The 24,941-nt window shown below is 41.8% G+C and overlaps 1 protein-coding gene across 1 annotated transcript in view; it reads right to left on the bottom strand.

Annotated features, from left to right (window-relative positions):
* Positions 1-24,941, bottom strand: part of LOC137321776 (exostosin-1-like) — a 560,359-nt gene that overhangs the window by 135,446 nt on the left and 399,972 nt on the right. Inside the window, exons 3-4 of the mRNA XM_067984436.1 lie at positions 20,551-20,644; positions 4,984-5,091 (exon numbers count right to left, since the gene is read on the bottom strand). Of these exons, the coding sequence (XP_067840537.1) occupies positions 4,984-5,091; positions 20,551-20,644 (202 nt within the window). The remainder of the gene's footprint in view (positions 1-4,983; positions 5,092-20,550; positions 20,645-24,941) is intronic.

The following is a 24,941-nucleotide window of genomic DNA, read 5'->3' as shown; positions in this document are numbered from 1 at the left end:
TTCTCTGGAAAATCTGGTTCCTGGCCTACTTTGCAGCCATTCTGGTGGAGTCCCTGTTATCTAGCAGTACTAGGGATGGGGTTTAGCTGCATTTGGAGGCAGTCTTGGGCTTTGCTAACAGTGGGGGATGATCCTGGGTGTTGGCAGAACTGGGGTGTGGGGGGTTCCTGGAGCCTGACAGAATTTATACTGGAGCGGCTGGAGTTTGGCAGCTTGGAGGGGGTTCTTTAACCTGGGACCACTGTGGAGGAAATCTGGGGTTTGGCTGAACTTTGGAAGGCAGAGCTTTCCGCCCACTTCAAACATGCCCATCATCGTAAGGGAGTCCTCGGTTTGACCCCACCCTAAGTCAGAAGTTAACGCATCCCGAACCCTCAGTGGGATCCAGAGCATGTTCGGCAAATCCCTGACAAGTGATATCTCTCTTGACCCGTCCACTGTCTCCGATTTGTCACACTGCTTGTCCGACATCCAATACTGGACAAACAAAAATTTCCTCCAACTAAATATTGGGAAGACCGAAGCCATTGTCTTTGGTCCCCACCACAAACTCCATTCCCTAGCCACCGACTCCATCCCTCTCACTGGCCACTGTCTAAGGCTGAACCAGACTGTTTGTAACCTTGGTGTCCTATTTGACCCTGAGATGAGTTTCTGACCACATATTTGCTCCATCACCGACTTCCACCTCCATCACATCGCCCGTCTCCACCCCGCCTCAGCTCATCTACTGCTGAAACCCTCATCCATGCCTTTGTTACCTCTAGACTTGACTATTTCAATGCTCTGCTGGCTGGCCTCCCATCTTCCACCCTCCATAAACTTGAACTCGTTCAAAACTCTGCTGTCCATATCCTAACTTGCACCAAGTCCTGTTCACCCATCACCCCTGTGTTCGCCGACCTACATTAGCTCCCGGTCCAGGAACGCCTCGATTTTTAAAATTCTTATTCTTGTGTTCAAATCCCTCCATGGCCTCACCCCTCCCTATCTCTGCAACCTCCTCCAGCCCTACAACCCTCCGAGATCTCTGTGCTCCTCCAATTCTTGCCTCTTGCGCAATCGATTTTAATCGCTCCACCTAGGTTCTGGAATTCCCTCCCTAAACCTCTCTGCCTCTCTACCTCTCTCTCCTCCTTTAAGACGCTCCTTAAAACCTACCTCTTTGACCAAGCTTTTGGTCACCTGTCCTAATATCTCCTTATGTGGCTTGGTATCAAATTTTGTTTGAAAATCGTGCCTTGGAATGTTTTACTACATTAAAGGCATTATATAAATGTAAGTTGTTCTTGTTATTTAATGAAGGCATTAAAAATTGAAAAAGACAACTCAATGGATAAAGGTAAATTATAGTGAAATAGGTATTTTTTTGAAATTTTTATTTTGTTTAAACTCTTAATTTGGACATTAGAAATTTCAGTTACTGAGAAAACATAATGAATGAAAATTATTCAGAAAGCTCAGGGAGGAGGTCAGGCCACAGTGTTTATGCATGGGGGTGTGAGTGAGTGCGGCAAATATGTATTTTTCGGGATGAAGTCAAGAGTGATATGTGCTCAGTGGTGGGGGCATAATGGGGGAGGGCTAAATGCTGTTCAGTACGGATGGATGGGTTGAGGGAGCTAGTGGGAAGTGAAAGGTCAAAGTGATGCTCAGTGTCAGAGGGGAAAGACAAAGTCCAGGATGTTGCTCAGTGGGGGAGTAGGGATGTTTAATCAAAAGGTGGAAGGAGCTGCGGAGCAAGTTGGCGGGCGGCAGGGAGGAGGATGCACGAGGCCCATAATTAGGGAGAGTATGGCAGTAGGGCGGGAATGCTGGGTAGCTGGGAAGGCAAGTAGCCCATGGGGCTGTAGGGACCGTGCATCCCAGTGGGGTGCAGGGGCTGGATGTTTACCTTGGCAAGCGTGGGTGCAAGCAGGGTAGGCTAGTGAAGAAAGCAGGTAGAGTGGACTGAAGAAATGTTTCGGTGTTTGCTGTGATGGAAAATAGTTAGGTAGTGGGTGGTCCGGGAGAGCTATATGGGGGCATCAATTTAAAATAAAAAATTACCATTCAGTTTTAAACCTAATTTCTGACCGACTTTACTTATCTATACCAAAACGGCTGCGCTGTGAGAGCAGTCATACTTGGTGGCCAGAGCCTGCAATTGCATGCAGAATCAACCTGTTTTTCTCACCATTAATTCTCACTATTTTTTAACAGGTATTGGGTTGGATTTTGCTGTAAAAATAACGGTAAGGCTAACAGCGCTCACTGTTATTCATGTGTAAATCAGACAGCAACTTCCGGCAACTGCACATGTGCAGATAAATGTGGAAATCCGAAAGCTGCTGTACCAGACGCCGGCTGGCTCCCCGTTTAAATGTATTGAACGGCGTGAAGTTCCTGTACTGACGTTGCAGATACGGACAAAACTCACCAACAAAATTTAAGTCAAGTCATTTCAAGTCTAAGTACCATTTTAATGGCGTAGTAAAGTCTTTATTACTCCCAAATAACCTCTCTGACACTGAAAATTAACTTTTACAAGCATGGAGTCCAATTCCTTAAGCTTTTAATTATTGTTAAACATTTTTTTTTAAATTCTTACTTTTTCTTTCTGTCTCCTTTAACTTTGTCTCTTAGTCCAGTATTTCTTATCCTCTCTCTTTATTTCACTTTCTGTACCTGATTTGACATTGAATTCACCATTCTAACTTACACTTGCCGGTTCAGACTTTGTGCTGCTCATTAACGATACTTCATTCTGGTTGGTTAAGGAGATACACAGTTGTTTGCCCTGTTCACACAGATCCTAGAAGCCCTGTAGAGGGCGCTGCACTTATTGGCTCTCTAATTTAGAGGAACATGCCATGCAAAAGCTCACAATCTATGGGCAAGTACAAGTCTCACAGCAAAACCCGGCCCAATGTTTTAACAGCTAATGTTACATGATATTTAACATTGAAAACCCCTATCACAGTGCCACCTACAGGCATAACTGGTACTGCAGGTAAATGTTGACACTTATTATGCATTTTCCCATTGACACAGGACATAACAACATAAGAGTGAGGAGCAGGAGTAGGCCAAATGGCCCCTCGAGCCTGTTCCACCATTCAATAAGATCATGGCTGATCTTCGACCTCAACTCCACTTTCCCGCCCATTCCCCATATCTCTTGATTCCCCTAGAGTCCAAAAATCTATCTATCTCAGCCTTGAATATTCTCAATGAACATCCACAGCCCTCTGGGGTAGAGAATTCCAAAGATTCACAACCCTCTGAGTGAAGAATTCCTCCTTATTTCAGTCTTAAATGGCCGACCCCTTATCCTGAGACTATGCCCCCTAGTTCTAGATTCTCCAGCCAGGAGAAACAATCTCTCAGCATCTACCCTGTAAAGCCCCCTCAGACTTCTCAATGTATTTTCAAATGATAAGTTGCAACTCATTCTGATTTTAATATATAATAGAGATATAACAAAATTGACATAAGCACACATTTCTTGTCTAATATACTTCAGACATTACACATGTGTCACTTAACAAAAAGTAATAAGGAATAGAAAATATCGCAGCTGTAATATCTGCAAGTTCTTAATCAATCTTTGCATAAACAAAGTTCTGTTTCTTAACCTAAATAGCAATTAACTTTTGAATGAACGTTTGAGTGTTTACTTAGCAATGAGACTTCTTGCGTTAAAAGAACACACACCTACACGTGAGCAACAGAATTATACATTGGGGGTGAATTTTTGTATGGTTTCTTATTTATGTAGAATAGTACACTCTGAATTACACGGTATAATGTTCCTTTCCTTATAAAACAGCACTGTGGGAGAACCTTCACTACACGAACTGCAGCGGTTCAAGAAGGCGACTCACCACCAGCTTCTCAAGGGCAATTAGAGATGGGCAATAAATGCTGGCCTTGCCAGTGACGCCCACATCCCATGAACAAATAAAAAAAAATCTTGTGACTTAACATGAGCAGCACAACAGGAGGGCTGTTCGTATATAATTAAATGTGTAACTTGAAAAGTTACAATTCTCGTTGGTTTTGGGAGAGTCCTGCCATTTTTTTCCTGATTTGGGGGAGAGCTGCAGGATCTTGGTCTGGTGCTGAAAGATGTTCATTAAAAGGTATCATAGGCCATTTACACTTACAGCTGAGGTCCATGTGTGTATGTGTTGCTTATATATTTTTTACAATTTTATTTCACTATGGCGAGAAGGAGGAATGTGATTTCTGTTAAAATTATTGTTAAGGAGAACAGGAGGCACATGGGCTGGCAGCACCTATGTCTTTTTACCATTGCAAATTCAGCTGTGGAGACAGTCGATATCTATCCTGGCACAAAAACCACATTAATAGCATTTAGAATAAATCAAACTCAACTATCAGAGATGTTACTTATTTATTCTGGATTGCCTAAATTCACTAGGGGTAATCTTAACCTAACCTGTCGGGCGGATTCGGGTCAGCCACCCATTTTACTCTCCTTGACTTCAATGGAGAGTAAAATTGAGCAGGGTGTAAAATAGCGGCTGACCCAAACCTGCCCGTTTCCCGCCCGGCTTGTTCGGGTGAAATGACCTCTTTCATGTTTCTAGTTTAAATCAATGCTGAACTAGTAAAGATTTTCATTAATTTTTCAGGAATTAAGCTCCCATTTGTAACTATAAGCAAATTATTTGATTCCTTTGCACAGTCATTACTGCAAGTTTACCAGAAAATAATTCAGAGAAGACTGGAGGGAATCATATAACGAAATCTCATTCTAGATATGTATGGATTTATTTTATGATCTACATCCAATTTTGGTTTAGGGGTAGTTGAATCTTGGTTAAGATGCATATTTTCCACTTGTTTTTGAATTTTTCAAGAACGATTATCAAGTGTTTCCTACATTCCACATAAGACTCCATTAATAGTTCTTTTGTGGGATCATTCAATACATTTACAGGTAATACAACCATTGATTTCTTGTGAACATTTTACCTGTAGAAGGAGCCTCTCATCCCCAATAATTGCTGCTTTACTCCAATCAATGATCTCTGAAAATGGCAGCTCCCATCCATTACTCAGTAATACTGGGATACATGCAGCCTGAAACAAAGGATATTGAAAACTATAATTACATTACACTCTTTAAAATATTCGAATCAACCGGTTTTAAATGAGCAATTACAACAGATTTTTTTCACTGTACGACTGACTGTCCAAAGATGCACAGAATTAGACAGTTGTAAGAACAGGGAGAAAATCCTTCTACTCAGACCATACAATTCCATTTTCAATAAGTGAGAACCTTAAATTTCTTGCAAGACTTGGTTTAACCTCAGATGTATGAAGGTTGAATTAGTTTGGGTGGAAACTCCTGATACAATTGGGAAGGAATTAATATCTGGGAATGCCACCAGGTCAAAAATAAGAAACTGTTATGAAATTATCTGAACAAATGAGGAATGCATTAGGGACAGTGAGGGTAAAAAATATGGATGATTTAAATTACACTTAATTAAAATGTAGCATGGACGGTGATGTTATAAAATGGGAGATAAGTTCACAGAACTAATGCAGCACTGTTTCTTGATTCAGTGTGTTGAACAAGGGACCAGAAATAAGACCATAATTGATTTAATATTTGGTAGCGATGCTGAGATGGTGAAAAATTTAGAGCTCAGGGAGTACCAGTTGAGTACCAGTAATCAGAATATTATTCAATTTAATAGTTTTGACATGAGTATCAGCTAGAAATAATCAAAGTGATGTACCAGATTTCAGGAGAGGTGATGTTTAGGCCACGAAGGACGACGTGGGGATAATTAATTGGAACTGAATACTGCAGATAAAAAAGAAAGAAAAGTGGGAAATTTCTAAGTGTACAGTGGAGTGGATACAAGTCAAATATACCTCATAACTCAATAGAAAATTAATATAAAAGCATAAATAAGGAAGACAAAATAAGCATAAAGGAAAAACAAAACTGTATTAGGTAAATTGGGAAGGAGGAAGGTTGGGAATATATATGAAAAGTAAAAGAAAAAATATGGGTACATAAAAGGAAAAAAGCATTAAGAGAAAAGAAGGGATTTTTGCATATATCTGTAGTAGGCAAAGTTTCAAAGAACAAATGGGGTGCCCGACACATGAGATCTTTCAATATAGAAAATATCAGTTTTATGCATAAAATGATCATTTTTATAACTAAATTTATAGAGAAAATTCAGTAACAGGAACTATTTAGAATCATGGAATCATAGAATGATATAGCACAGAAGGAGGCCATTCAGCCCATCATGCCTGGCCGGCTCTTTGAAAGAACTGTCCAATTAGTCCCACTCCCCTGCTCTTTCTCCATAGCCCTGTAAATTCTTTTCCCTCAAGTATTTATGCAATTCCCTTTTCAAAGTTATCACTGAATCTGCTTCCACTACCCTTTCAGGCAGTGCATTCCAGATCATTATAACTCGCTGCGGAAAAGTTTTTTCCTCATGTCGCTTCTAGTTCCTTTGCCAATTACCTTAAATCTGTGTCCTATGGTTACCAACCATTCTGCCACTGGAAATAGTTTCTCCTTATTTACTGTATCAAAACCCTTCATGATTTTGAATGCCTCTATCAAATCTCCTCTTAACCCCGCCTCTGTTTTAAGGAGAACAATCCCAGTTTCTCCAGGCTCTCCACGTGAATTCTTTCATCTCTGGTACCATTCTAGTAAATCTGCTCTGCGCCCTCTCTAAGGCCTTCATATCCTATCTAAAGTGTGGTGCCCAGAATTGGGCACAATACTGTAGCTGGGTGTTTTATATAAATGTTTCGCATAATTTTCTTGCTTTTGTACTCCATGCCTTTATTTACAAAGCCAAGGATCCCGTATGCCTTTTTAACAACATGTCCTGCCACCTTCAAAGACTTGTGTACATACACTCCCAGGTTTCTGTGTTCCTGCACCTCCTTTAAAATTGTACCATTTAGTTTATATTGCCACTCCTCATTCTTCCTGCCAAAATGAATCACTTCACATTTCTCTGCGTTAAATTTGATATGCCATGAGTCTGCCCATTTCACCAGTCTGTCTATGTCTTCCTTGCTGTTTACTACATTTCCTAGTTTCGTGTTATCTGCAAACTTCTATAGGCATGTAAACAGTAAACGGGTGGTAAGAGGAGGGGTGGGGCTAATCAGGGACCAAAAAGGAGATCTCATGGAGGGAGAGGGCATGGCCGAGTTACTAAATGAGTACTTTGCACCTGTCTTTTTTTAAAATTCGTTCATGTGATGTAGGCGTTGCTGGCAAGGCCAGCATTTATTGCCCATCCTTAATTGCCCTTGACAAGGTGGTGGTGAGCCGCCTTCTTGAACCGCTGCAGTCCCTGTGGTGAAGGTTCTCCCACAGTGCTGTTAGGAAGGGAGTTCCAGGATTTTGGCCCAGTGACGATGAAGGAACGGCGATATATTTCCAAGTCGGGATGGTGTGTGACTTGGAGGGGAACGTGCAGGTGGTGTTGTTCCCATGTGCCTGCTGCTCTTGTCCTTCTAGGTGGTAGAGGTTGCGGGTTTGGGAGGTGCTATTGAAGAAGTCTTGACGAGTTGCTGCAGTGCATCCGGTGGATGGTACACACACTGCAGCCACGGTGCACTGGTGGTGAAGGGAGTGAATGTTTAGGGTGGTGGATGGGGTGCCAATCAAGTGGGCTGCTTTGTCCTGGATGGTGTTGAGCTTCTTGAGTGTTGTTGGAGCTGCACTCATCCAGGCAAGTGGAGAGTATTCCATCACACTCCTGACTTGTGCCTTGTAGATGGTGGAAAGGCTTTGTGGAGTCAGGAGGTGAGTCATTCGCCTCAGAATACCCAGCCTCTAACCTGCTCTTGTCGCCACACTATTTATATGGCTGGTCCAGTTAAGTTTCTGGTCATGGTGACCCCCAGGATGTTGAAGGTGAAGGATTCGGTGATGATAATGCCGTTGAATGTCCAAGGGAGATGGTTAGACTCTCTCTTGTTGGAAACGGTCATTGCCTTGCATTTGGCTGGCGCGAATGTTACTTTCCACTTATCAGCCCAATCCTGGATGTTGTTCCGGTCTTGCTGCATGCGGGCATGGACTGCTTCATTATCTGAGGGGTTGCGAATGGAACTGAACACTGTGCAGTCATCAGCCAACATCCCCATTTCTGACCTTATGATGGAGGGAAGGTCATTGATGAAGCAGCTGAAGATGGTTGGGCCTAGGACACTGCCCTGAGGAACTCCTGCAGCAATGTCCTGGGGCTGAGATGATTGGCCTCCAACAACCACTACCATCTTCCTTTGTGCTAGGTATGACTCCAGCCACTGGAGAGTTTTCCCCCTAATTCCCATTGATTTCAATTTTACTAGGGCTCTTTGGTGCCACACTCGGTCAAATGCTGCCTTGATGTCAAGGGCAGTCACTCTCACCTCACCTCTGGAATTCAGCTCTTTTGTCCATGTTTGGACCAAGGCTGTAATGAGGTCTATATCCAAGGGAGAAGATGCTGCCAAAGTCTCAGTAAAGGAAGATGTAGTTGAGATACTGGATGGGCAAAAAATTGATTAAGAAGAGGTACTAGAAAGGCTGGCTGTACTTAAAGTAGATAAGTCACCTGGTCCGGATGGGATACATCCTAGGTTGCGGAGGGAAGTAAGGGTGGAAATTGCAGAGGTACTGGCTATAATCTTACAAACATCTTTAGATACGGGGTGGTGCCAGAGGACTGGAGAATTGCAAATGTTACACCTTTGTCCAAAAAGAGTGTAAAGATAAACCCAGCAACTACAGGCCAGTCAGTTTAACCTCGGTGGTGGGGAAACTTTTAGAAACGATAATCTGGGACAGAATTAGCAGTCACTTGGACAAGTGTAGATTGATTAAGGAAAGCCAGCACGGATTTGTTAAAGGCAAATCGTGTTTAACTAACTTGATAGAGTTTTTTGATAAGGTAACAGAGAGGGTAGATGAGGCCAATGCGGTTGACGTAGTGTACATGGACTTTCAAAAGGTGTTTGATAAAGTGCCGCATAATAGGCTGATCATCAAGATTGAAGCCCATGGAATAAAGGGGACAGTAGCAGCATGGATACAAAACTGGCTAAGCAACAGGAAGCAAAGAATAATGGTGAACGGTTGCTTTTCAAACTGGAGGAAGGTGTACAGTGGTGTTCCCCAGGGGTTGGTACTAGGACCACTGCTTTTCTTGATATATTTTAATGACTTGGACTTGGGTGTACAGGGTACAATTTCCAAAATTGTAGATGATACAAAACTTGGAAGTGAGGAGGATAGTGATAGACTTCAAGAGGATATAGACAGGCTGGTGAAATGGGTGGAAACGTGGCAGATGAAGATGATTCAGAAAAATATAAAGTGATGCATTTCGGTAGGAAGAACAAGGCGAGGCAATATAAATTTGAGGGGCACAATTCTAAAAGGGGCACAGCAACAGAAAGACCTGGGGGTATATGTGCACAAATCGTTGAAAATGGCAGGGCAGGTTAGAGAAAGCGGTTAAAAAAGCATACAGGATCCTGGGCTTTATAAATAGAGGCATAGAGTACAAAAGCAAGGAAGTCATGATGAACCTTTATAAAATACTGGTTCGACCACAACTGAAGTATTGTGTCCAGTTCTGGGCCCTGCACTTTAGGAAAGATGTAAAGGCCTTAAGGAGGGTGCAGAAAAGATTTACTAGAATGATTCCAGGGATGAGGGACTTCAGTCACGTGGATAGACTGGAGAAGCTGGGGTTGTTCTCCTTGGAACAGAGATGGTTGAGAGGAGATTTGACAGATGCATTCAAAATCATGAAGGGTCGAGACAGAGTAGATAGAGAGAAATTGTTCCCATTGGCGGAAGGGTCATGAACCAGAGGACATAAATTTAAGGTGATTGACAAAAGAACCAAAGATGACATGAGGAAAAACTTTTTTACACAGCGAGTGGTTAGAATCTGGAATGCACTGCCCGAGGGGGTGGTGGAGGCAGATTCAATCATGGCTTTCAAAGGGAACTGGATAAGTACTTGAAAGGAAAAAAATTGCAGAGCTACGGGGATAGAGCAGGGGAGTGGGTCTAGCTGGATTGCTCTTGCATAGAGCCGGCACAGACTCGATAGGCCGAATGGCCTCCTTCCGTGCTGTAATCTTTCTATGATTGTAACTTTGAAATTCTGCCCTGTATACCCAAGTCCAGGTCATTAATATGTATCAAAAAGAACTGACCCCTAGGTGACACCACTGCTCACTTCCCTCCAGTATGAAAAACAACTATTTACCACTACCCTCTGTTTTCTGCCCCTTAGCCAATTTCGTATCCACTCTGTCACTGCCCCTTTAATCCCAGGGGCTTCAATTTTGCTAACAAGTCTTTTAGGAGTCCATATACAAAACATCAACTGCACTACCCTCATCAACCTCTCCGTTACTTCATCAAAGAACTCAATCAAGTTAGTCAACCAAGATTTGCCTTTAATAAATCCGGGCTGGCTTTCATTTATTAACCCATATTTTTCCAAGTGCCAATTAATTTTGTCCCGGATTATTGTCTCTAAAAGTTTACCCACCACTGATCTTAGGCTGACTGACCTGTGGTTGCTGGGTTTATACCTCTCCTCTTCTTTGAACACAGGTGTAACATTTGCAATCCTCTGGTCCTCTGGCACCACTCCCATATCTAAGGAGGATTGGAAGATTGTGCCCAGAGCCTCTGCAATTTCCACCCTTACTTCCCTCAGCAACCTAGGATGTATCCCATCCAGGTGACTTTTCTACTTTGAGCGCTGCCAACCGTTTAAGTACTTCCTCATCTATTTTTATCCTATCCAATTTCTCTAGTATCTCTTCCTTTGCTGTGACATTGGCAGCAACCTCTTCTTTAGTGAAGACAGATGTAAAGTATTCATTCCATATCTCAATCATGCCCTCTGCCTCCACAAGACGATCTCCTTTTTGGTCTCTAATTGGCCCCATGCTTCCTTTTACTATTTATATGTTTATAAAAGACTTTTGGGTTCCCTTTTATGGTACCACCAATCTATTCTCATACACTGTCTTTGCTCCACTTATTTTCCTTTTCCGATCTCCCCTGTACTTTTTGTATTCAGCTTGGTTCTCTACTGAATTATGAACCTGACAATTATTGTAAGCTTCCTTTTTCTGTTTAATTTTAATCTCTATAATTTTAGTCATCTAGCTTTCTCCCTCGTGGGAATGTGTCTAGTCTGTACCCGAACTATCTCCCCTTTGAAGGCCTCCTATTGCTTATTTACGGTTTTATGTGCCAATTTTTGATTCTTATCCACCTGGGCCAGAACCATTTTCAACTCACTGAAATTAGCCCCTTCTCCAGTTTAAGTATTTTCACATTTGATTTATCCTGGTCCTTTTTCATAACTACTCTAAACCTAATGATATTGTGATCACTATTTCCCAAATGTTCCCCCACTGAAACATACCAAATTAGTTTAAGCCCTCTCCCACAGCACCAAGGACATTGGTCCCAGCCCTGTTAAGGTGCAACCTGTCCATCTTGTACAGGTCCCTCCTGCCCCAGATCTGCTTCTCCCACCTGCACCATTTCTCCAGCCACGCATTAACCTGTCTTATCTTACTGCTCCTATACTCACTAGCATGTGGCACTTGGAGTAATCCAAAGATTATTACCTTTGAGGTCCTGCTTTTTAACTTCCTCCTTAGCTCCTGAAACTCTGACTGCAGGACCTCAACTTTTTTCCTACCTATGTCATTGGTTCCCACATGGACCATGACTTCCGGCTGGTCCCCTTGCCCCTCAAAATGTTCTGCCCCTCTTGGTGATATCCTATACCCTGGCACCAGGGAGGCAACACACCATGCGAGACTCACGTTGGTAGTTACAGAAATGCCTGTCTATCCCCCTGACTATCAAATCCCCTATGACCACTGCATGTCTGCACTTCGCTGTGCTCTTCTATGCAGTCATTCATTCCACGTGCCATGAATTTGCATGGACTGCACTCCCCTGAGGCGTTGTCAGCCTCACTGGTATTCAGTACTGAAAACCGGTTTGAGGGCGCCAAATTCCTGGAGGATTCCTGCACCAAATTCCTGGAGGATTCCTGCACAGCCTGTCCCTTCCTACCCTGCTGGATGGCCACCCACTTACTACCCTCCTGAACACTCTGGCTGTGGGGTGACCTCCTCCTGGAACGTACGGTCCAGGAAAATTCTCAGCCTCCCAAAAGCCCTGCAGTGACTCAAGCCGCTCCTCAAGCTCAGAAACCCTGAGCCTGAGTTCAAGCAACTGGAGGCACTTCCTACACATGTAGTAATCCAGAACACAAGAAGCATCCTGGAGTTCCCATAAACATAGAAGTAGAGGACGTGTGTGTTAAATTCATGGAGAAAGGTGAGGCTAACAATAAAATGCCTATAAAGTGTGTATACAGAAGACGGAGGTCTCAGGTTCAATCTCCAGTCTATACGAAGTTAGCCGATCTCAGCTGGGGTGACAATCACGGTTTTACAGTTGGCCTCAGCGCTCCTCGATTACAGAGAGGAAAAACGAGCTATAGTCTCTATTCCCAATTTCTGTCCAGCTAGAAGTGCGTATGTGTAAATATTGGATGAGGTTAGGCCGTGACACCCCTCCATGCTCAGAAGCCTGCCATACTCTTTACCTAGTCACCCCTCCATGCTCGCACATGGCCACTAGGGAGAAGTTTCAGAGTGAGAGTGAAGCCTGTAGAACCAAAGCCCAACAAAGAGTTAACACCTTCAGGACTGGAGAAATTTGATGGATGAATGGAGGAATTTAAACAAAAACTTGGGTACTTCAATATTCGTGAAACACTAAAAAACGATGGGCTGTAACCATGAGAACTTAAAGAAATGAACAGAAGGAATGCTGTTTTGGAGTTTTCTTGCTGTTCACTGAGTTCATAGGTGGCACTGGAAGAATGGAAAGTAAGTATTGCTATTCCAATCTGTAAAAATGTTTGAAGCATAATCTTGGGAACTATAAATCTGTCAGATTGAGATCTATAGTGGGAACATATTTATATCCATATCTGTAGTGGGAGTCCATTATAAAGAAAATAATTCAAGAGCATGGTCCATAAGTCTAAAACAATTTAGATTTATGAAAGACAGGTTATTTAAATATTAAAAGACATAACTGAGTAATTGTATGATGTCAAAATGATTGATAAATGACTTTCAGAAAGCATTGGATAAGTTTCCTCACAAATCTGTAATTAAGGTATAAACTCATAGGATTAAGAAGAATATTATAAGTTGGATAATGATCTTACTTGATAATATGAAACACAGGCAATTGTCAATGATAATTCTAATTGGGAAGTTATGCTCGGAACAATCCTGCAATTCCTACAGTTTGTATCATTATTGATTTCAATGGGGGTCCTGCAAATAAAATATCCAAGTTTTCAAATTATATCAGTTTATACGGGAACCCAGGATGTTCTGAGGAGAGGGATATGGTTCAATAAAAAGATACCAGCAGAAATTTAGTAACCGAATGGCTTACGCATGACTGCATATCGAAAAATTTAAAGCAATACATATTTTGGCCTTAAAAATAATAATCAATAAGGTGGATCAGGAAATTTCAAGCGGTGTAATAATTAACCAAACACTGAAGATAGCATTAACTACCCTGGCACACAGAATTTCAGGGTGTATATCGCTTTGTCGAATCCAAGCAATTTAGAGATGCACTAGTGTATTGATCAGACCCATATGAAGTATCATACTTACTAGAAGACATAGATGCAATTTCTATATTGCATTAAAGGAGAACAAAAATGGTGAAAGGTCTTATATCATTGAATTATGAAAAGAAGCTAAGCAAGCTCAATCTTTTACATAGAATGACATAAATGTATAGCACAGAAAAAGGCCAATCTTTATACTCCACATGAGCCTCCTCCCACTCTTCTTCATCTAACCCCATAAAAATATCCTTCTATTCCTTTCTCCCTCATGTGTTTATTGAGCTTCCCCTTAAATGCATCTATGCTAGTCGCCTTAACTACTCCTTGTGGTAGGGAGTTTCACATTCTAACCACTCTCTGACTAAAGAAGTTTCTCCTGAATTCCTTATTGGATTTATTAGTGACTATCTTATATTTATGGCCCCTAGTCGTGGTCTCCCCCGCAAATGGAAACATCTTTTCTATGTCTAACCTAGCAAACCCTTTCATAATCTTAAAGACTTCGATCAGGTCACCCCTCAGGCTGTTAATTGTATCCATGTGATTTATATCAATTAGTGTTAATTGTATTCAGGTGGTTCGTATCAATTGGAAATACTCTTGTATCCATTTATGAGAGAGCTGATCTTGGGTGTGGTGTGTAATGTGGAGCTCTGTGAATAAAGGCGTAGGAGCAACTGAAGATTAGGCTCTAGTATTCTATCCATCACAACCAGGCTACCCAGCTTATAACACAGGCTTCTCTTTTCTAGAGAAAAGAGCCCCAGCCTGTTCAATCTTTCCTGATAGGTATAACCTCTCAGTTCTGGTATCATCCTAGTAAATCTTTTTTGCACCTTCTCCAATGCCTCTATATCCTTTTTATAATGTGGAGACCAGAAGTGTTCACAGTACTCCAAGTCTGGTCTAACCAAGATTCTATACAAGTTTAACATAACTTCCTTGCTTTTCAATTCTATCCCTCTAGAAATGAACCCCACTGCGTTATTTGCTTTTTTTAATGGCCTTATTAACTTGCGTCGCTACTTTCAGTGATTTGTGTATCTGTACCCCCAGATCCCTCTGCTCCTCTGCCCCATTTAGTTTTTTATTTTCCAAGGAGTACGTGGCCTCCTTATTCTTCCTACCAAAATGTACTGCCTCACACTTATCAATATTGAAATTCATTTGCCAATTACACGCTCATTCTGCAAGTTTATTAACGTCTACCTGTATTTTGACACAGTCCTCCTCAGTATTAACTATACCCCCAATTTGGTGTCGTCTGCAAATTTTGAAATTGTACTTCTGATTCCTGAGTCTAAATTGTTTATGTAAATGGTGAACAACAGTGGTCCCAACACCGATCCTTGATCTCTTCTTCTCTCTTCTTCTAACTTCATGCCCACCCTGTTAGTCTCCCTGGTAAATACTCAGGCAAAGTAATTATTTATTATTTCTGCCATTTCACTGTCATTACCTGTGAGTTTATTGTGTGTATCCCTTAGTGGTCCTATACCTATCCTGATTTTTCTTTTGTTATTTATGTGTCTGTAGAATACTTTACTATTTCTTTTCATATTCCTTGATAATTCAATTTTCTAGTTTCTCTTTGACTTCCTAATTGTTTTTTTTTTACTTCTTTCCTAACCTTTTCGTATTCCCTTTTGTCATCCTTTCTGTTGTGTATGTACTTACTGTTTGCCTTTTTCTTCAGTTTCAATTTTACCCTTATTTCTTTATTTATCCATGGTGTGTCATTACTGGCCAGTTTGTTCTTGCTTTTTAGTGGGGTCTCCTGGACTCTCTTGATCACTGTTTTAAATGCTTCCCATTGCTGTTCTATTTCTTTGTCAGTAAATTTTTCCAGTTTATTTTCCCTAGTTCCATTCTCATCTCCTAAAATCAGCTTTTTTCCCATTTTTACTTTGGTCTTTGTCTTACTTATGTCCATCTCAATCTTTATCTTAAACCTTACTATGTTTGATCGCCATTAGCCTAGATGTTCCCCCTACGCTTAATTCTCTTATCTGTTCTGGTTCATTTCCTACTACTAAATCCAGCAGTGCTTACTCTCTTGTTGGGCTTTTTATATACTGGATAAGAAAGGAGTCCTGCACACATTGTAAAAACTCCATTCCCTGTACCCCTTTACCTCTTCTTGCCAGTTTATTTGGGGGTAGTTAAAATCTCCGATGATTATTATTCTATGTCCTTTACTCATTTCACATATTTGCTTACATATTTCTTCCTCCATCTCCTTTCCACTTTTAGGTGGTCTGTAGTATACCCCTATTAGCATAATCGATCCCATCTCATCTTTTATTTCAATCCATATGGATTCTGTTTCTATCCTTCTATTAGTTATGTCCCTTTTCTCTACTGCCATTATGTTATCTCTAATCAGTACAGCTACTCCACCACTCCCCCTTCTTCCTTCCCAATCCTTCCTGATTATGTTATAACCTGCAATATTTAGTTGCCAGTCCTGTTCTTTATGTAGCCATGTTTCAGTTATTCCGACTACATCTGGTTCCTCGCTACAGATTATTGTCTCCGGTTCCCCTGTTTTATTTTGGATGCTGTGTACACTGCTCTACAGGCAGTTTAATTCATCTTTAATAATTATTCCTTTCACTTTACTTTTAACAGACCTTTTATACTTCTGTTTTATAACTGTATTTGTTCCTTGACCATTTATGTTATCTTCATTGCTTACTCTGGTCTGACCTTTACACTCATCTCCTGTTTCTTTTATCTTTCGACTTTTGTTATTGCTACCAGAGCCCTCCCCCCATCTTGCTAGTTTAAAGCCTTATGCACCGCCCTATTTATCCTTTCCGCTGGGACTCTGGTCCTACTCTGTTTCAGGTGGAGCCCACATTCACCTTTCTGGTCTGCCTATCCATGTGGCTCGGGTAGTAATCCTGAGATTACCACAGGTGCGTTTTAAACTCATAATATCAGAGTAGGTAAAGCACAGGAGGAGGCAATTCGGCCCATCATGCCTGTTCCGGCTCTTTGAAACAGTTATCCAATTAGTCCCATTCCCCTGCTCTTTCCCCATAGCCCTGTAAATTTTTTCCCCTCAAGTATTCATCCAATTCCCTTTTGAAAGTTACTGTTGAATCTGCTTCCACCACCCTTTCAGGCAGGGCATTCCAGATCATTACAACTTGCTGCATCAAAAAATGTTTCCTCATGTCGCCTCCTGCTCTTTTGCCGATCACCTTAAATCTGTGTCCTCTGGTTACTGATCCTTCTGCCACTGGAAACAGTTTCTCCTTATTTACTCTATTAAACCGTTCCTCGCTTTAGTTCCTAGCTTCTGATAGTTCCTTAGCTGGACCTTCTCCTCGTTCTTCCTTATGTCATTGGTGCCAACATGGACCACGACAACTGGATCCTGTCCCTCCCTTTCCAAATTCCTCTCCAATTGCTCAGAGATATCCTTTACCCTTGCACCAGGCAGGCAACACACCCTCCTGGACGCACGGTCATGACTGCAGAGGACGTTATCGATTTCCCTGATTATAGAATCTCCTATGACTACAACCTTTCTGTTCTGATCATCCCCTGCTTGGATCCTCTCATACTCCACGGTGCCATGGTTAGCATTCTGGGCATCCTCCCTGCAGTCGTCATCCTTATCTTCACAGATATCAAGTACCTCGTACCTGTTGAATAGGCCCAATGTCTGCGTGACCTCCTTCTCTACCTCTCCTAGGTTCCCACTTGCCTGCTGACTAACACCCCCCTCCCTTATGTGTCAGAGTGTCTCTAACTCGCACTCCAGCTCAAAGGCTCTGTGTCGGAGTGTCTCAAGCCAGAGACATTTACTGCAGATGTTACAATCCAGAACAGTCTTGCTGTCCACAAACTCCCACATATTACAGTCCCAAAAGTACTACCATTTCCAGTTTTTATTTATTTATTATCAGTAATTTATTTCTAGGACTAATATAATCACTTGAGATCTAGATTGTATTTAGTAAATGGATTTAGCCTGATTTCAAAATAATTAGTAATTAATCTTTTTTTAAAAATTTGATGTATTTTTTAAAATTTAAGTTTCAAAAGTTGATAGATTAGTTTATAGTCCCTTGGTTTAAGTCACTTAGCACCTCCTTCCCCCCCTGCACCTAATTCCTACACTCACCAAATTCCCAGTTGAAAGTCTTCACTCTGTTAGCAATTCACTTTGTTAGAAGTTTACTGTCTGTCCTTACCAACCTGTGCTCAAGCTCTTGGCATTGCGAAAAAGAGTGGCAGAAATTATATGTGATTCAAGTTTAAAAACATTTAGATAATCAATCAAGATGGACCTGTCTTATGAGGAAGCTGGAATAGTAAACCAGTGACCATAATTGTAAACCAAATATAATTTGAAGTGTAACCTCTTTGCAGAGAAATGTGAGCCAACCAATGTAGTGTTAACCCAGTTGCAACATTCAAAAAGGAAATTAAAAATTTTCGATTCAATACAGAGCTGGACAAGGGCCAGTAGCTGGAAGAAGAAGAAGAGGAGAATGGTTTGTGTAGAATCCAAATGAGGGACTAAACAAAGAAGTGAACTGACAGATTGAACAGTCTTTTCTCATTCCTACCTTTTTATATTAAGTGCATCATTTAAATGTGTAATGTTCTCCCAGCATCCTGACCAACATTCTTGTTAACCAATACTACTGAAAACAAATTAACTTGTCATTCGTCTCATTGCTGTTTGGGGGATCTTGCTGGCTTCTACATTTGCCTCCATAACAACAACCACTAGACTTCAATGAAATTCATTGTGCAAAGTGCTTTGAGATGTTTCTGAGAGATGTGATAAGGCACTATATAAAAACAAGTCTTTTTTTCTTTCCGCAATTCTGCATTACAATTGTAACATAGTTTTGTTGCTTTTGATACTTTTTTCTATGTGCTAGTGGATGAAACTGTAATTTGCAACAGATAGGTTTCATTCACCATAATGTCAGCATGTTACTGCAGACAATTAAATTGCATTATTAACGAGGGACGATCAACCTTTATAATAATTTAATGTATCTAACATTTTCATTAATTGTTCCAACAATCAACATAATATCTGGATAGTGATTTCCAAAATAATCTTTGGCACAGCTCTGATGAACCTTTAGTGAAAATAATAGACCACTGGTGAGGGTGGAGATGGGCAGCACAGTAACACAGGGCATTAATGCTGTAATATACTGTGCCACTGAGTGGTCAGGACGCAAGCTGATGCCTTTGTGATTTCCCACTCAGCAAATTCCAGAATATTGGGGAAGTGCAAGGTAAAAGCTAAGAACCTGTCACAGGGAGAGAAGGAAGGTCAAAGGTTGAGTCAATTTAGGCTGCTGTCACACACTTCACAATGCTGGTTCAATTGGGGGTTGCTTAGCTGCCTCTTGTCCTGAGGAATGCTATGTGCCGCGAAAATGCCAAAGCAAAGAAGAAACATTTACTAAATATGGTGGTGGGGTTGGTAGAAAGTGATCTTAAAGAGAAAAGTGATCATTATATCACATAAACAGTCATTTTAGAACTAATCCTAAAAGAAATCCACCATTTCTAATTCTAAAATAGGCCAGGAATTTCCTTGGAGCTGCTCCCACTCCACCACCGTAACTTCACTGGAAGCGTAGCAGGAAACCCGTTAACACGGCATTCCACTGCGCTTCCAACAAAGTTACGGCAGCAGAGTGGGAGCAGCTCCGAGGAAATTCACGGCAGCAGAGTGGGAGCAGCTCCGAGGAAATTCACGGCAGCAGAGTGGGAGCAGCTCCGAGGAAATTCCTGGCCATGATATCAAATCATATCGAATGAGAAAGCATGATACAGCAGATCAGTCTGTTTCATAGGAAACAAAATTATCTATAGAACAGTTAGTTTTCTGGACCAGAAGGTTGTCAGTTCAAGTTCCACCTGGGAATCTTCCACTTCCATCCAACCCTGAAACCTTACTTTAGTGGTCGAGGAGGGATCGTGGGAGGAGGAAGAAGAGGGCAGTGAATGGGTCACAGTACTGTTTCTCCACAAGGATACAACATAAATGAGATATGGTAAATAACCGGGCTATGTGGGTTATGAATACAGAAAGATAGGGGATAAAAAGTATATGTATCTTTTTGAAATATTTGATTAATTATTTTACGATACCACCAATCTTAGTTAATAATATACAACAATTGATAAATATTGGTAGCACAATTTCATTTTTTAAATTTTGCAACTGCAACCATCTCTGCCAAAATTCTATTTAAATGCAGTTGAGATATTAAGGAGTTTTATTCTCACAATAATAGGTAGAGTTTGTCATGCGCTACGATATTATCTACTAAAGTTTGCAATCGCCTTGCTAGGTGAAAAACTGATTGTATACACTGGGAAAGGAGAGGGGCAAGAAAAAGGAAACCCACAAGCTGTCTCTCTGGGCCTAGAACAGGTGCACCTCTGGCACTTGTTCTAAACCCAGCTGAACTGCTTATGGTTTTCCTTTTATGATGAGATGATTAACCGCACTGCAGGAGAACCCTGCTGTTTGCCACTTATCAACCTTCGCTAAAGGAGACCACAGGGGAACATTGGGTCAAAGAGATTAATGTCAATAATACGTTTTAAATTTAACAATTTGCAAAAAGAAACAATTTTAAAATAGTAAAAAAAAGCTTTGCAGTGGCATTACTAGATTGTTATTAGTCATTAACAAAATCTTCTAATGGTCCAGTGAGTCCATTTGGAATCTCAAAGTTAAAATGAAAACCATTTAGTTTGACAGATCATTTTTTAAAAAAGCTAATAATCCATGAACACCAGAGTTGTACATCCTCTTGTTTCTCTATTGCTTTACCTGAAGAGCCTCCAGAAAACGGAAAGAGCCTAGCCTCCTGCCTCTTGGGACAAGGCAAAAGCTTGAATTGTGTAGCAATTCCTGGTATTCAAACCTGCAGAGAAAAAATAAATAATGGAATTTAAATACTTTATTTAAAAAAATGTTTTTCAAACGCATCAGCATTACTTAATTGTCTTCTTTTTTCTTGGACTGCACAAAACGAGATCTTGGTAGTTTCTGGTAGAGCACCTTTGACTTTATATATATCTTAAACCAATTTGGCATGACTAACACATGCGAAACAGAATGGGTTCTAGGTTTAATCTCAATAATCTCTACACACCAAACTTTCAACTTTGGCGGGGGCATAGGAGAGGCGGTGGCAGACCAGCTGTCCATTATACAACCCGCCCAATTAACTTCAATGGAAAGGAAAATCGGGTAGGGTATATAACGGGTGGCCAATCCGCTACTGCCCATTTTATGCTCCTGCTGAAGTTGAATGTTTTTCTTATGGAGGTTGGGTGCCAAACAGGCGCAATATTGGCGATGCACTCCCAGCTCCCGCCCAACACAGCATTTTGGGAGGCCTGACCCACATTCAGGATCGGGCCTGTAACATTTTCTCGGCGAGCTGTGGGTGTCAAATGGGCGCCTCGCTACTATTTGCTGGTATCCTCAGGAGGAAAATTGGCCAGCTACTCCATGCAGCCTGCTGGCAGGTATGGCCTGATGTGGGGAGGGGTGTACAGATACCGAGGGGAGTGAGAATGGGCCGACAGAAATCTTTAAAAAGAGCCAAGGATCTTAACCTTTTTGGAGAAGCCTCCAGTGGTCCTTTTAAGGTCCATAGGTTAGTCCTCTCAAAGCCTGGAGAAATGGGACTAGCATGTGCCAGGCATGATTTGTCCATTTCTCCTTGAAAGTTGCAATCAGGGTCCTACAAAAGGCGTAAGATCCCAATTTTTATGTAAACAGCCTTCTGCCTGTTTGGGTGGGAGTGCTGGATGCCCATTTAAAGGCTTGTCTGAAAGTTGATTCAAGCGGGCAAATCAATGCACAAGGTCCCCACCAGACTTTCAACTGCCGGTCACTCATTTTTTCCATGGGAGAAACGGGTGGTTGGCAGTTGAAAGTTTTGCCCATGGTGTCATAAAACTGGATACAATCACTTCCTGTAATCATCCTCTGGCAATCGGGCATGTATCTTTTCCTTTGTATACACAAGCTGTATGTCTCAGTTTTTATATCTATAATCAGCTGTGCAAAATATTCCTGTGAACATGAACATCTTATGTTTCCTCAGCCATCATTGTTTGTAATCAATACAAGGAAAATGTTCCCTTGTTAATAATTAACAAGTATATTCTTTGGTTTGTGCCCTTTGTGGAACGCAGAAGCATTTCTGCACAATGACCACAGTTAACTTATTTTCTATTTCCCACAGGCATTACTTAAAAGAGACAGTTTGATCCTGGTGAATGCTGTGCACATTTCAATATGTCAAAAGTACTGTACAGAGTTCAATGTCCTGGAAATGTACATGATTTAATATTTTGGAACAGCTATACAGATACATTTTGGGAAGATTGTGCATTGTTCAATGCGTTATTGTTCAATACATTGGGAATATTATATACCACTCAATTGGTTTAGAAAGCTGTGCTTTATACAGTCCAATATATTATGCTGTAGACGGTTGACTTCATGAATATAGAAAACAGTTCAATAGGTTGGGAATAAGCACATTGTTTTGTATATTGTGAATAGACTTGGGGATCTCAATAGATCCAGAGCACTAGGAATGGTTCCGTGTGGTAGGACTACTCTATATAGTTACATATTTTAAGAGTACAAATTCTAATTTTTCAGAAATACTTTACACAGATCATTGTACTTGAATTATTGTACGTGGTTCAATGGATCAGGACTAGTGTACATTGCACAAACTACTCGGAGTACTGTATTGGTCCAATAAATTGGGAATTCTGTGCACAATTCCTCGTGTTGGTCTTACATGGATCAAAAGACTGGGAATACAATGGGGGTTAAATTGATTAACCCCCAAAAACGGACGCGGACATCGCATTGCGCAATTAACCCGCACCCGGTCGATCCGTCGCAAGTAGCACAAGACATTCATGTTCCCAGAGAATGTACCTCACGCATGTGCAAAAACCATGCCTTGACATGAGGATTCCACAACATTTGCACATTGCACCAGCAGGGGGAGCCCGAATCTCTTAAAAGCAGGCTGTCTCTCTGACAGGTAGCCTGCATCTCTTGAAGGTAGCCGTTAACTGTTTTTGTTAAAACTAAGATACGGGTCTGCACGGAGTCTGAACGGAGATTAGACATCGCACACGTAAAACAAAGATGCAGGTCCTATCCTATGTTTACAGACTGTTAAATTATGTTAAAACATTGAATAAAGGTTGCGCACCACTAAATCTCACATTCTCCAATCTGTATGCCACACCTCACCAATCTGCCGGTCTGAGTTGGTACCAGGCCTATAAGAGAGCGTGCACCGAGGTTCTCTGCTGATGTACTAGAGGCCTTGGTGCAAGAGGTGGACAGAAAGAGGGGCATCCTATATCTGCAGAGAGTGGGGGGGGGGGAGGGCAAGAAGCCCTCCAGACATATGCTCAAAGGGCAGTGGGAGGCAGCAGGGGACAAAGTCAATGCCAGGCGCATAGCACCACGAACATGGATGCAGTGCAGGAAGAAGTTCAATGCTTTGATATGAATGGTCAAGGTGAGTGAGGTCAACTGTCAAGTGGTGTCTCCTACCAACTGCACCACTAGCCACATCCACTGCTCCACGCACTACACCTCCCATCACCCACCTATCAACAAAATCTTTCAATCAGTACTCAACTCTTCCAATCAGAAGCTTCCTCTCACCCTCACACATTACCACTGTTGCAAGCCGCACACCCACAACTCACAGGCCACACACACTGTCAGCTATTCAACCATGACAACCATCACCCAGGCACACTTCTTGCTTTCTTGCAGGACACGGTGGCGCATAACAGGAGGCAGCAAGTGGCAGTGGAATTTAGCCCTCAAGCCTGATCTGCTATTCAATGAGATCATGGTTGATCTGTGACCTAACTCCATATACCCACCTTAGCCCCATATCCCTTAATACCCAAGGGTCACAGAAATCTGTCAATTTCAGATTTAAAATTCACAATTAAGCTAGCATCAACTGCCGTTTGCAGAAGAGAGTTCCAAACTTCTACCACCCTTTGCGTAAAGAAGCGTTTCCTAATTTCACTCCCACACATCCTGGCTCTAATGTTAGGCTATGTCCCTGAGTCCTAGTATTCAAGTACAGGAGACTTCCAAAAATAGGTATAAATGCATCAGCAGCCAGAAGAAATAATCCAGCAACTAACTTGAAAATCCTGCATGGTTCCTTTAAATAGCGCTGGTGGGGGGTCCTCCAGGCACTCTAAGACATGTTTAGATGGTTGTGGTTAAGACAGTGCGTTGAGTGGAGCATTAAGTGCCAAAATGGTGACTATCACTTTAAATCAGCGTCGCACACTGATTGAACGTATATTCTCCCTACTTTACAAGATGCCGGCGTTCGCTATCTGCACATGTTCTAAACCCTTTCCCACGATGGCATCCGGCGCAACTCACGCTAGGAGCGTGCATGTGCATCCAAGACTCCATCTTGGATATTCAGGGGGCCGTGTAGCGCAGAAACAATGAGCGCTAGACGGCCCAATTTAGCCCTCATACAGCCTCAATAAATTGACAATAAAGTGCAAAACAACAGCAACTTGCATTTATTTAACTTAAAAAAAAAGTCCAAAAGGCTTTACAGACAGGCATGAGAAAAATGGCACCAAGCCAGGAAAGCAGATTAGGAGGGGGTGACCAAAAAGTTAGTTACAGAGATGGGTTTTGAGGAGGTTTTTAAAGGAAAGATATGTGGAAAGGTGGAGGGGTTTAGGGATGGAACTCCAGAGAGTAGGGCCAAGGAAGCTGAATGCTCTGCCACCAATGGTAGGGCAGAGGGAGAGCTGAGGCACAAAAGGCCTGAATCTAAAGGAACAGAGAGTTCAGGAGTGTGGTTTGGGGGGAGGCGGGGCGTGGCGGGCAGGGGTTTATATGGAGCTAGAGGAGATTGCAATGGTAGGTTGGAGAAAGACCATGAATTGTCTTAAAGGCAAGGATGAGGATTTTAAATTTAAGGTGTTGGGGATGGGCAGCATGTGGTGATGGGCAAGCAGGACTAAGTGCGGGGCAGAATACGTGCAACAGAGTTTTAGACAAGTTGAAATTTGTGGAGGATGAGAGACTGTCAAGAAAAGCATTGGAGTAGTCAATTCTGAAGGTGCACATGGTTTCAGTGGTGAATAAGCTGAGGTCAGGTGGAATTATTGACA

Source organism: Heptranchias perlo, chromosome 5 (genome assembly GCF_035084215.1).
Source record: "Heptranchias perlo isolate sHepPer1 chromosome 5, sHepPer1.hap1, whole genome shotgun sequence".
NCBI classification, from domain to species: domain Eukaryota; kingdom Metazoa; phylum Chordata; class Chondrichthyes; order Hexanchiformes; family Hexanchidae; genus Heptranchias; species Heptranchias perlo.
The sequence above is the reverse complement of the archived record's forward strand: the minus strand, read 5'-3'. Positions and strand labels throughout refer to the sequence as shown.